This window comes from Agelaius phoeniceus, chromosome Z, assembly GCF_051311805.1.
Source record: "Agelaius phoeniceus isolate bAgePho1 chromosome Z, bAgePho1.hap1, whole genome shotgun sequence".
NCBI lineage: Eukaryota > Metazoa > Chordata > Aves > Passeriformes > Icteridae > Agelaius > Agelaius phoeniceus.
In genome coordinates, this window is record NC_135303.1 from 74,180,082 (window position 1) to 74,194,841 (window position 14,760).

The 14,760-nt window shown below is 35.4% G+C and overlaps 1 protein-coding gene across 2 annotated transcripts in view; it reads right to left on the reverse strand.

The window, feature by feature from the left end:
* The window catches only part of IPO11 (importin 11), a 79,795-nt gene that overhangs the window by 56,933 nt on the left and 8,102 nt on the right, over positions 1-14,760 (reverse strand). For both annotated transcript variants that reach the window (XM_077171198.1, XM_077171199.1), the window contains exons 5-10: positions 12,261-12,361; positions 7,425-7,497; positions 3,852-4,055; positions 2,078-2,210; positions 1,064-1,122; positions 221-269 (exon numbers count right to left, since the gene is read on the reverse strand). In XM_077171198.1, coding sequence (XP_077027313.1) covers positions 221-269; positions 1,064-1,122; positions 2,078-2,210; positions 3,852-4,055; positions 7,425-7,497; positions 12,261-12,361 — 619 coding nt within the window. The remainder of the gene's footprint in view (positions 1-220; positions 270-1,063; positions 1,123-2,077; positions 2,211-3,851; positions 4,056-7,424; positions 7,498-12,260; positions 12,362-14,760) is intronic.

Sequence of the window (14,760 nt, forward strand, 5' to 3'; positions counted from 1 at the left end):
ACACCAAATAGAATTTTGATGCGATTTTAGCCCACTGATACAAAAAGACACTTTTACTGAATTCTTCCTTAATAGTTTCAGCAGCATTTAAAAAAATAGTGTCAACTTCTACAAAAATACCTTGCACCTAAATGATTATTGATGATGAACTAGCCTGTATATTTTCATTCAGCTTCTAACATTTAACAATGAACACAAAGAAAAATGGTCAGATACTTACTACACTCCAGAAACTGCTTCAACCGTTCAAATACGGCATGTAGAAAACCCTGAAAAACAAACGTGTCTTTAAAGGTGAAGCTTATTCTGCACCATATTATGAGAACAAAATTATGTCAGACTAAAGTTAGTTCATTTGTGTTACCAGCTCAGACATGACCACATAACTTTGAACTGAACTCTTTTATTACTTTAAACAATTTCTTCAAGAAATTAACAATTAGCTAGCAATCAGACTGCACAGATGATCCAAACTGACCTTATCAGTACCACTTAAAGGCATTGCACATCTAGTAGAAGGAAGGATAGGTAACTAGAGACATGTCTTTAAAATATGCTTATCAAGTTGTACCCTGTTCTCAACTTCCTAGTGTAGGCCGTAGGTTGTAGGTACTCAACACCTCCACAGGCAGCACTGGAGGTTAAGGAAGGTGCTTGGGTCTCTTTATCTCACCCTACCCTCTCCATTGTCTGCAGACTACAGGCTTTTATCTCTCTCAAATGTGAAAGGACAAGCATGGCATCAAAGTCATCACTTAACGAAATGGTTTTAACTGGGGGGAGGAAAGCACATGTAAGACATCTTTCAGTAAGCAACAGGTGTGACCACCATGTGGTGTGTAACTTGGAAAGGATGTCTTTTCTTTTTTTAAACATGATGCCATTAGAATCCATCTAGGATTTGAGAGCCCTTGGCTGATGGGAGGACAACTTTGAGAGAATGTTGCTTGATCTTCCTTTGCATAATACAAATGCGTGCCTTTCAATGATTTCCAGACATAGCTCCAATAACACCTGAAATCATCACGAAAGTTTTCTAATCTAGAACTAGAAACACACTTACCATCACCTCTGCATTCCAATGAGGTTCTACAAAGCCATGGACTGTTAGTTTCCGAAGCACTAGGAAAAAAAATTACTTGTGTAGCTATTTATTAGCTCTTGCTTCAACAGATTTCAGAACACAATAAAAATTCCACTTGCTGTGCCTTTCTTTCAACTCAATGCTTTAAAAAATACACATAATTTTTGGTTGTGGATGCCTCACCCATATCTAACATTCACCTTGTTGAAATTACTTTAAAATATACCTTGTGTGAAATAAGGAAGAGAACTTTTAACAATTACTCCATCAGGAAGAATTGTGCCAAAACACTTAAGTATTAAACTCCTGAAAGATCTGCAGTAGTAGGAAAAGGACCAAGTGCAGTCAGGTAGGGCACATAAGCCACTGGTAAATTCTCTCAGGTTTATCGCTGCCTGTAACCCAGCAAAAGCTGCACGCTGCATCTTCGGAAACAATTCAGGACATGTATTATTTACATTGCAAGAATTGCATAGAATAAAATCCCAATTGTTAAAAGCAGCAAAGTAGTCAGGATATGCATTTATTCCACTCATAAGCCCTTGAGCACCAACCTAAGACAAACTAACTGCTAAGGCTAGCTTTTTAGTGGACACAGGGTGAACTTAATGGAATGAAACTTGTAGCTCAGCTTCCTCAATTAAGTGCTAAAGACATGCAAGCCTAAATTACAATACACGTAAGAAAACATCCTGTTATGCCACCCACCTTCCAACCTCCTAGACATTGACTTCTTAAAACATGCACAGTGGAGTGCACAGTTTCTCACATACTGAGAAACAAAACCACTCTCTCTCCCCCTTCTGCATGAGCAGTAGTCCTTCTGCCTTGTTAACAGTACAGGTAAAACAAACCAAAAATACAGTTATTCCTAATGGGAATGGCTTTGTTAGAGAATGGGAACTATTTACCAAAGAACTTCTATACATTCCCTGTGAAGAAAGTTATTTGATTCCTTACACTTAATGACTTAACATCATTCTATATTATTACCTTTCAATGACAACAAGGTCCTTTCTAGGGAATTTGCAGCTGCAGCTTCATCCCCTGTACAAATCTGTTGTAGGAATGTATCTGTATGGTGATTCCACAAGGAACACGCAAAGCTATAAATACTTGATGTAAGCTGCAAAAGGAATATGAAGAATGTATTTTGTTTCCTGAATTTTGCTATGCCATAATAAATCCCCAAATTTTAAAGGCTGGTTTAGACTATTAAAATATTTAATCCAGCTTCTTGTATGTATCGTGGACCACAATGTTTAATTTGCTTCTTTGTAATGAGTCATACTAACCTTAAGACATTTTCCAGAAAAATACCTTGTCTTGATTTAAAGATATTAAGATAGACTCATTGGCGTCCCTGACTACTTGGGTCTATGACTCTCACCTTAAAGAAAGCTATTTAGGGCTCTTTTCTTACCTGATTTTCAGTAAATACAGCTGCTGGTGCATAATATGGTATGACGCTTCAAAAAATTATCAGCTTTCCTCGTCACCTCTTCTCCCACAAAGACAAGGACAAGCTGTCCATCTTACAGTTAAATGAATGTCTGATCATCTTACTCTGGGACACACTTAGCAGTTACAGGTGCAATATAGTATTGAACAATGCCTACTCCAAAACTAAATTTACTTTGTCGATAGCTGCAAATACTCGTTTTTTTTAAAACACAGAATGACAATTAGATTCTAATCAGGTAGAACTGAACAAATCTCTAACTTAATTCAAATTACAGTTCACACACAGTGCTTAACTGATAAAGACTTCTGAATTACAAACAGAAGATGAAGATTTTTTCACTCAGTTATGGTAGCAATGGATGGCTTCATAATTACATAAACCTGCATTTAGTCTGTTACACCTTATATCGATGGAGTCAAATGCACATGACCTGTTTATTTAGTTGCTTTGAATGAGTAAAGGTTAGTAAAGGTCCTATTTACAAGTCAGTCTTGAATGCCTCAGACTTCTGATGTTTAAAATTTCATCTTATTGATGACATAGACAGAAATTTCTACATAGATAAGTAGGTAAACCTCCATAAACAGTCTTCATTTTCAGTACTCACTTTTTCATTTAAAATGAAGGAATAAATTAAAATTTCAAAAATTCCAGAGTAACATGTTTGGAAAAAATGTTTAAGCCACTAAATTCAGTTAGCTGGTACTACACTGTTGTCCAACTCCAAATGGGTTTGGAGATGCATGGCCTACAGCCAAAATTACATCTGTGTTCTAATCAGTGCATTTTTACAGTGGAGAATGTAAGCTGAATGACTCGATATTTGGCATTTGCATTCACATCTTGCCTTTTAATTAACCTGAAGAGATGGCCTGGAAAAATCTCAAACACATTCCTGCTGGTAGTAAAAACTAATATATGGTAGTATAGAAGTCTAAATCCCGGTATTTTTTAAAGAGTATACTGACTTAAAAATTCAGAACACACTTCCAAAAAATCTCAATAAATTCCTAGAAAAGGTCTATCAATGTTCTATAGATGAAGCTCAGCATCTTTACATAAATTAAGATAATGCTCAAGCTGTATGCAAAATTAATAAAGATCCCAAATATCTCACCCAGAAAATGACCTCCAGTTATTCCACAGTACACAGATACCCACAACGTAAGAGCACTTCTGTTCCAAGGACAGATATTTAAGTCCACAGACATGCCATTAATGCCCTACCAGCTAAACTCAGGAAGAAGCAAGCATGTACAATACACAGTTTCATGCTGTACAGTACTGCATCACATTACTTACATCATAGAAAAGCTTCCTATCTGCAGCAAGCCGTTTGGATGCCAGGGTCTTTGTAACATGGTAAAACGTAAGTAGTGCCCTGTGTTGCTGAAGATCATCCTGCACCTTCACAGATTCTACAAGAGTGGGTATAAGTTCTGGCCATTGTCTTGGGCAGTCCACTCTGGCAACTTTAGCAATCAGTACAGAGATCTGAGTTGCTATCTGCAAAAAATACCACAGACACCACTAAGTCAAAGGGCATTTAGGAAATGAATAATGACAAGATCCACAGTAAAATAAAACCTGAACAAAAAAAACCCTAGAATGATACATTTTTGTGCTTTTTCTCAAGATGTTTTCAAGTTTGCTGAATGCAAATAAATGTGGGAAAAAAGTTTATGTTTGTAGCAAGCATTACATAAAATACTAAACTTAATACGTTGCTTAAATTTTACATGAAGACCAGTAACTGTATTTATTCTAGAAATCACATAAAGAACCAAATATCTGGGAACCACTTCTTACTTAGCGATCTTTTCTCTAATTTTCTATGAACATACACTGCTGAGTACGTATTACCCACAGTTCGGCTCTACCCGACTTTTAGATAGAGCCATTCCTAGCCCCAGGAACACAGATGTGTAAGCCTAAGCCCCATCCCAGTAACTGGAACTGAGACTCTCTCTTGCTCCAGATCTTCAGAACCTCAGGCCAGGAGCACCTGCACTACTCATACCATCTGACTTTGGTTGCTAGGCCCAAGTTCCACTGGCATCAGTCTTGCCAGCAGCTGGAACCTAGTCCTTGGAGCACACATGCATGATGAACAGAGTGAGATTACACAGTAAGACCGGTAAGTGATGCAATCAGAACACAGGACAGGCAGTGATCATCAGGCACAGGGTTTGTTCAGACACAGGTACAGACCACCCACGTTTACACATGACTGGCCCTTTCTAAGCTCTCTTTCTGTCTATTCTACACTTGGCTGCTGTACAACTCCCTTCCCCTAAACATTCCTTAGCATATTTTGCATGGTCACCCAAAACCCTACCTCAAATATCCAAAAATTTCACATTCTTGTTTTTCCTGTTCTTCCCATTCTAATTGAAAAGGTCCTTGACTGGATTAGTGAAGTAGACACTCTCTCCTCTCAGCACACTAGAAAACCACACTTCCAGCCTGGGGAAGAAGTCACCTTCTTAGGCTACCAGAAGGGATCCAAATCCAAGGAATTACAGGCCTAAGAAGGATAGAGCAATGCCCTTCTTTACTGGTGCCTGAGCTGTTTCATCTGGAGTCTGACAACCCCACCAAGCTTTCCACCACATTTATTCCTACCATGCTACTTAGTGAGAAGAATTGCTTCAGGAAAATGATGTCAATGTTCACAATGAAGAGCTGGGAGTCCTACTTATTACTATATCAAATTATGTCAATTGACATAACAGGAGGAGCAAATAAATTCTTCTCCCTATGTGACACAAGAAGCAACCTCCCAGGAAAACCAAAAGTACTTTTAACTTGAGCACTGGCTTTTTAAATGGGGAGAAAGAAGAAAAAGAACTTGCTGAATTACATTTGAAGAAGCTCTCTGTTCCACTGTTCCCTCCATATGCTAAATATCTTCAGAGGGCATGGCAATTATGCTTTCACCAGATGCTATGTTCTCTTTTTCTCCTACACCTCCCCTGGAAGTCAAGTTGTATCATCACATCTCCATACTATGCCTGCTTCTCACTTTTTTGTGTTGTTTTTCTTTCTATACAAGAGTCAATTTCTTCTGCTTTCAGTGATGCAAAAAGCATAGGCAGATAGCAACTGTGTTATGAACTGTCTGTGACTGGAAAAGTGCAGTTATCAGGAACACAGGATATCAAAACTCAGACATATCAAGCAGGCTGGGAACTAAACTAAAGATTCCTTGGAAAGGACACCTCAGGATACCTACAAGAGAGATTGGGGAACAAAGGGAAAGAAAGGGATATGGATATGGACTCTGTAAACATATTTCCATATCACACGTAATTGTTTGGGCAATTATTTAGATTGCTGTGATAAAAACAAATAAAAATCTCCACATCTTAAAAAATGACATCCCAAAAATGTCATAAGATGTACAAACCAAAACATGAAGCCACTACTCTTTAAAATGTCAGTTAAAAACGTTCCAATCTCAAATGGAACTACAGTTGGAGAACTCCAGAACTGTTAATCGCATTTTAGTGAATTTAAAACAGCAGTGGCATTCTTAACTAAGAAAAATGCTATGCTACCATCTTAGCAGGCAAACAGATGAAATACTAATGAATGTATGAATGTAGGAAAAAAAAATTGATAAAAAGTTTTGGTTTGCAAAAAATATACTTAATATTAGAGTTTCATAGTTAATTTACCTAATAATATATGCAAAAAACCATACAAACTTCAAAATTAAATATTTGATAAATTATATTCCACCTAGTAGAAGCATAAATGACACACACTATGGTTCAGCTTGACATACTTCATAGTTGTTTTTAGTTAACATACAGAAACAAGTAATATTTGTCATATTGTTTACATTGAAACAGTATCTGCAGAACAAATTTTAAAACACTTTATATGCTTTTTTAAAAATTGCATTTGCAATGAAAATTCTTAGCTCTAGTCAAAACTGTCATTTCACAATGGGCTTCTACAAAGACTAAATTACCCTAATTTTGATAAAATGCTCTAAATCCTAGAAATTACATTATCCTGTCAAGAAATTCCAAGAAGTTAAAATTGAACTGTCTGCAGAACAGAAGTTTATTCCCAATGCCTTTTCTTTTCAATCTTAACCTTAAGCCTATCATTTCTATATTTCCTTGACAACGTTTTTTAAGATCCAGCTCAAAATATTAGCAAATACTTCCTTGCAGAATCTTATACCTACATGATGAAGAAGTTATCAAAAGTAAGATTGATTCATCTAGTATGGGCATATTCTGTGCCCCTAACATTAGTTCTGGACTCAATATAATAATAAATTCTTATTCTAATCAAAATCATGGCTTACAATTAGTCACTTTATGTAAGAAAAGACACTATCATACTGAAGCTTTATTAAGCTTATTTAAATTCACTAAAATGCTGTAACTAGACATGTGACAGCAATACTGCTCAGGTGGATTTATACAGCAGCAACCTCAACAGCTCACTCCTGCTCTGCCTCTGCCACATTTCCTTGCATGTCCACACTGGGAGTCAGGTAAGAGAACAGACACAGATGAAAAAAACAAAAAACACTCAGGGAATGGTTATTTTTCAGCTACATCCATTCCCTGAACCATTTCACCAAATGGTTGCACAAACAGCAAGGGACAACAAACTGCCACTGCAACACCAAAAGAAACAAACCACAGAGACAAAACGTTGTTTCCAGCCAAAGTGGTTCTATAATTCAATGAGTTATGACCTATGGTAAAAGATCTCACTTCAAGGTCTGTCTGCAAAGCACTATGTAAACTGCAACTTCATTATTATAATAAAATACTTTGTAAAGAAAGAAAACAAGATATCTATCAATACAAGCATTTCTTGGAAGAGTAATAAACAATCACCACTAACCTGATTCACTGGCTCATTAAAGTTGGTGATAAGTCCAGCACGCAATGTAGATTTTTCTTCTTCAGAAAGAGCACTGCCAGGATATATTTATTAAAATATTATTTATTTTCAATTAAAAAATTACTATCAATTAATTTGTAACTATCAAAAAAACTATCAAAACTAACAAAAGAACATCCTTTGTTCTTCCACTATCTCAAATATCCTTAGAAAGAGAGGGAACCGTGAAAAAAATACTTTTAAGGCATTTTAGTCTCACATTCTGAGATTTGATGTGACCTTTTCCAAGATAAATGGCAAAAGAGTTGACAGAGTGAAATACACAGATATACAATGAAAAAACACAAAACTTTACAAAATACAAATTGATTGCTCATAGATAGCTGTCATATAGTTATTACTGACAGAATAGAGGATTTGAACATGAATTTGCCCATGTATACTAATGGACAGTGGCCAAAAATATCCAGAAAAAGGCAATCACCATATCAGATGACAGCTTTTTTGGAAAAGCAGTTAAGTCTTTTCTATTATAAGTCCTTTTCTATAAGAAAGCAATATATTTACACTTAAAAGTAAAGATCCATTGAAAATTATAGCTTTGTGTGAAAAGTACATTGATATATTCTCCATAAAGTGCAGGGGAAAATAGTGAGCAGGGAAAAAATTCTAAGCCATAAAGGTTAATTTTCATTCAAGTGCAGCATTGCGGTATCTTAACACCTAATTTTAAGTGACCTTTATCAGTTTAAGACTACAAGTTACAGTATGATATCACTCCTGTATTACTTCAGATTTTATATCATTCATGCAATTTTCTTATAATTTCCAGGCAAGAAACACAACACACTGCTCCAAAAAAGGTTTTGTTGGTATTTATAGATTACACTACTGGGGAAAAAGAAAACCCAAACCAAACTAAAAAAACTCCAACAAATTTTCATCTACTGATAGCACCTGGAAAGCTGTTTCTCCTTCATAAAAAGCCTGGAAGTTATCACGCAAGGTTGTTCAGATTAAAGTTTCACTTAACATTGCAATGACTTAGAAGCATGCAAACATCACATCTCAGTGAAGGCTAGAGGCTGGAAATTAAGAAGATTAAACACACCAACACAACCACTTCCTCTTGTCTGACCTCAGGCACAGATATTAACTGACTAGTTTTATATACTGAGGTTTAAAATTATATCTAAAGCTCCCTAAAGCATAGGTTTTACTCTAATCTAGACAAATACTAAATATTAATCTCAAAATAATAAGAAAATAGAGGCAGGAATTGCCATAAGAACAAACATTTACAAAAATATTTTAGTTTTCACTTTGTCTTCACCTCTGCAAAAACACAAGTACTCACTATTTCCTAGATCAAAGACTTATCATTTGAAGTATAGTACAAAAGGGGGGCACTTCATCGTTTCACTGGTGACTCAGAACTGTACACTAAGTTTTATTTTCCAAGGTAATTCTAGCATTCAGGAGCCACAACTTTATTTTTTATATTTTAAATCAAGACATAGGCTTTAAGATTTTTTCCGCAAAAAATTAAATTATCCCTAAAAATATTTTGGTTAAAATTTACAGAGATTTCTGCAACAGTAAAAGCTTTTCTGCATGTAACTATTTTACTTATTAATCTAGAGCCATGAGAAGATGTTCCATGACAATAATTTTCTGAGGGTTTTTCTTTTATAATATGAAAATGCAGTGTGTAATTTCCTCACATGCAGGCATCCTCTAAGTGGTTTCTAAAACTTAAAAGCTCTTATTAATAATATTTAAAAATCTATAATCAATTAAATATAGATTGTATAATAACTCACTTTCAGAGACAATAGAAAGCATGTAAAACCTGGTTTTTAAAGAAAAAAATAGCCCATTTTACTATATTACTGAATTTATTTTGTTTCTGGGCTCACAAGACCCCTGGCTTTAAACTCTTTTTCATAATTATATTAAACTTATCATATGCACAGTCTAAGAGCAGCAAGAATTCAGTTCATTACTTACTGTAAATAAAAACGCTGTAATTAAGCTTTTGCCATTGCAGACAAAACAAAGGAAAGAAAAGAAACAGATTCATGAGGACCAGCGCTTTAAAGACACCAGCTTGTGACAAGCAAAACTGGACAACAGTAATGAAAAAAATCTAAGAAATCAATGTCGATGCAAGTGTCACCCAGCAGCACTGTGTGACAGAGTTCCTGAGGGTCTGCCAGACCGTGGGAGGAGGAACTCAGCGTTCACACAACACGAGAGTGACATCTGCCGGAGAAGAGGGACACCCTCAGCCCCTCAAGGAGACACAGACCCGCACCACTGCCCTCAGCCTCCCTTAATGCCTTGCAAGAAAGCCAATTCCACAATTCCGCCTGTAAAAGTTACAGGCAGGCGAGAAGTCAGGAAGAACGTGCCTCCTTCAGCCAGTTATTTCCCTTCAGCATTGAATTATATGTGCCCAAAAATTAAAACAACTTCATCTACACATGAACTTCTAAGTACTATCTACTATGCTGTAGTCTTTCACAATTTGCAAATTCAACATTACTTTGAACTTTTTCTGTGTCTGTGGTATGGAGAAATATACATCCAAATACTTTAAAAATTATTTTGGCGCTTTTTTTAAAAAAGACTGATATTTCACATTTGGATTTATGGCTTATGAGAGGTCATCACACAACTGAAAACATATATTTGAAAAGTATTGTTAAAGTATTGTACTGTGTTGCTAACACAGTACTCAAATAAGAGAACAAAGTCCACAAGAGACAGGATACAATTGTCTGTAAAATCAAAAACACGTTCAACTCTTGAAATCAAGACAAACCATTTCTGAGGAAAATAAAAACACATACAAAATCATCCTGTGAGACCGGCTTTTGAGGAGGCTGACAACAAATTTCAAAAGAAGAAGCCAAATTGGGCCTGAAAAGAGGCTATGACAATTCTAGGCACTTCGCCATAGCTGTATGAAAAGCTACCTGAAAAAGGAGGAGGGAAGAAGTTCACAGGCTCATCTTCTAAATCACTCTCACTGGAAAATGCAATTCTAAGCCTGATCTATACGTCAAAACATGCTTTGATGTACTACTATGGATGGAGAGCAGACAGCTGCTGAAGTGAGATGCAAGGCAAAAGGCAAGAATTTTGCAAAGACAACAAAAATGCAGCATCTACAATGAAGTCTTCAAAAAAATCATGGTATTCAAAGTATGATTGGTTCACAAAATTATCAACTGAAAATTTAGTTTAAATCAGGATTTTTCAAAATTACCTCAACTTATTCTAGGAGAAATGTGATCAGGTTGAGTGCTGACAAAATGTCACATCTAACATATTTAGAAAGAAAAACAGTTGGACACAGAAGAAAAATTTACTATGCATTACCCCATTGAATCCTTAACAGCAGCCAACAAATTTTAAAATTTATTTTATCATTTAATTGCACTAAATTAGTGGCAGAAAAGTTAGAAATGGGGAAAAATAGGGTTGCATGGGAAATTTAATATAGATTTAACTCATGGAATCTTTAACAGCCAAGAAAAATTTATTTTTTAAATTGCATTTAATTTAAAACTACAGGGAAACTAACTACATTAAAATATTTCTATTTAATTTTTACCTCAAACAGTAAAATTCCACTTTTTAGTTCTGCAAGAAATAAACTACACTTTTTTACCAGATATACTACTAGTGGCTAAAAATACTAACAAATTGAAACAACATTTAACTTCTTCCAACAGTTCCAGCGAAGTACCAGTGTTGTAAGCAGAATCCTGTTAACCAGAAATGTCAAAGATATATGCCATCTTTCATGAAAAAGATGCTATTTTCCTTTTACATAGAAAAGAATCCAATTGCTTGCAGATGTTTTGCAATTATATACTAATTCACACATACAAATACTCTAGTGCTCTATGCCATAATGAAGGAGTACTACACCACTTAAAATGTGCTGTGGATACGGAATTTTATAATTTTTCTTTACTTTGGTAGATCTTTGGAAAGGCTTACAATGCAAGGCAAAATACATTGAACTATCTCAAACAATGAACAATGAAAATCATATTTTGCATCATAACACGAACTTAGATTTGTGATCCAGAAAAACTGTACCTAGAATTCCACCTAATACCCTACATCTGACAGTGACAGTCCCACCTATTACAAGCATTTGAGACTGAACACTTGCAAGCCTTTGAGTTCTGGAATTGAAGCTCTTTGTGAAATCACACCTGTTTTTAAAGGAAAGATAAGCACTTCACACAAAAGACTGGGAAGTATATAATTCTACAGGTTACATATTAAAATGGCACTTTTTGTAAATTTTAAATAAATTACATGGTGCTCATGAAAAGTGCCTATATTTCTCATCTTCTTTGGAGAACTCTTTGTCATGCCTTATAGAACAATGAAAAAAGAAGACCAGAACTTTTTAGTATGGTAACTGCTGCCTCCTTCCTGTGTACACATTCAATACATATCAGCTTGAACAAAATTAAATGTCCTTCTCACTGTCCAAGAGATTACCTTTCACTTCTGTCACTCTCAGTAAACCCAGATGTTAACGTTGCAACACATACTGCATCACTTCAAAACCTATTACCTATGAAACAGCCTTCTAAGTCAGCTCTCAAAAGTAAATCAAGAACAGTCATAAGAAGCAATATAAAGACAAAATGTTTTATCAGCAAGTCCTGAAGTTTGAAGCATGCTGTCAGTTCCACCACAAATTCTATAGTAAATTGTACCAACTAAAGATCTCCTGTTTTTCCAGCCTGGCAATCATAACAAAGCCAACTTTAGGATGGTTAAGTGGAAGATCTCAAAACTTACTGTGGTGCGACCCGTCTCCAGTAGCGATCAATTCCATTTTTAAAGTACAGCACAGCTAACCATCTTACATTCACATCCAGGCTATGATTTGTAAAGATATTCTGTTAAAAAAAAAGAAAAAGTTAAAAATTTCTCAAGATACCACAAGAAAGACAGAAATTGTATCAATGCATGTCCTGGTATATGTAGAAATACACACACCACAGTGATATGGGTGTACATAAACAAAAAGCCTTAATCATCATTTGACAGGGAAGTGAAAACACTGGTCTAAGCATAAATTTTTAGAGATTAAAAAAATGTTTATCACTAGCCCAAATTTTGACTTATTTAAAAAAACAATATATAAGGCAAACGTATTACTAATCTTGTCTGGCAGAGAAGGAAATATAAGGGTATATAAATCAGACAATTTTTACAATCTTTAATGACATAGCTCTCAGAAGTTTGTGCCACTGCAGAACACAGGCTAATTCCTTATTCTAGTCAGAATCCAGTCTTCAGATTATTTATTCATTATGTTATTTATTCATTATGTTACTTATTCATATGGCAAGAACCATCCTATCTAGCAATACTGTTTTAAAATAGTGACCTGGTAGGTCTGCAATTCTCAAATTTGACTATGCTTAGGAAATCAAGAAATTAGTTTCTACCAATAAAAAGCTATGTGTCTGTAGATACATACATATATATACACGCTTTTATATATCTGTATGTACATACAGACAAACAGAGGAGTTATTTTGTATGGTAATGGTGTAAAATTAATCAACCAAGAGAAACTAAAATAAAGGTAGGCTATTGAATCTCAACACAGGTACTACTCTGAACAGCAGCTCTCCTCCTGTTTTCTACTGCATCAGATGGATCCTTCTCAAGGGGTGAGACATCATTACTCCCACCTTTAGAGAGCAAGCATGCGTGAAGCATGTTCTTACTATACAGTACACTGCAGAAAGAGTGCACCACTTGTATTCCTTGCTTTTAGAAGTCCAGTAAGAAGGGACCTGAAAAATGCAGGGATTCTGGTCAAAAGTATCTGCTACTTTTGGGCACCATGCCTGCAAACACAGGCATAAACAAACCTTTCAAATAACTCAGCACAGCAGAAACCTGGGACCTCATTTTCACTATGAATTGAAAACATAATTTTCTCTCAAAATCTACTTTTATTAATAGTAACATCTATCTAGAGGTAATGGCCAACCCAAAAAAACCCAACACACTCCAATCACTAGAAATTAAACAGATTTACATGCCAACAATGACATAAACTTCAAAACTAGCAATTGTAGAAAAATATCAGAAAGGTGGTAACCCACCAAAAATAGCACACAACACAAAAATGATCTCTATGTAATATGTTCTCCTTCCCCAAAGCTCATTTAGGAAGACAGACTGAATCTCTAAAAGACTTGACCTTTCCCAAATGCAATTTAAGCATATTAAAATACTAACAGCTAACTTCAAACACCATTTCCATATTACAAAAATAACATTTCAAAATAAATGAAACATGGAAAACCCAAAATACTCATACTGAATATTCCTCTCCTTGCTAAAATATTTAGCAAAAGCAAAGCTTCCACAGATAAACACTCTGAAACTAGACCAGACCTAGATAAAAAAAGACCAAAGAATCTACACAAAAACAAGTAGAACTTCTCATAACACTCTTTATCTTCATATGAACTTCCTAAAACATGAAGTACTTAATATAACACAGTAAAGCTGTCACAGACAGAACAGGAATGAAGCCAATATACAAACTGATATAACTTGCACAGAGGTTCTTTTCAAAACCATCCAATTCTGAATCAAAAGAGAAACACAGAAAGTAATGATAGCAACTCCACTAGGTACTAAAAATGGTAGGATCAAGGATGCATGTCTCATGATCTTCTTTATGATTTTCTCTACTCTGTCCCAGAAGCAAGTGTATCTCACAGTAAGTAATTATATTACTTGCCACAACCCACAGATATCAGCTGTCTTACCCTCTCTCGATTTACATTAACTTGTTTCCCTGAATCCTTTTCTGCTCCACCAAGAAGATGTCAACTATTTTCTCTCCCAGACAGCACACCTGTCATGATCAAGTTAAAGAAGCAGACTCCTCACTTGTTTAGTTTGGAGGACTATATCGATATTTCACTCTTAAAGAAAGGCTGATGTGGCCCCAACAAATCCACCTAACCACATAAAAAGAAATTATCAGCATTTGAATATTATGTACCAGCATATGCATCTTTAATAAGCATCTAAACATCTGAATTTTTAGTCCTTATATTTAAAATTAACTCATATCTGTTCCAGTTACCTGTGAGTAGTCAATTTGTTTACACCCCAAGGTGTAAGATCTCAAAGCAAACATCACTAAAGGAAAAAAACATCACTAGTGGCAATTTCTGCTGGTTTCTATCAAGATCATTTACCACCGCAGCTACACTATTGCAAACCCAGTACATAAAAGGAAATTTGACAGCTCAAAGTATCT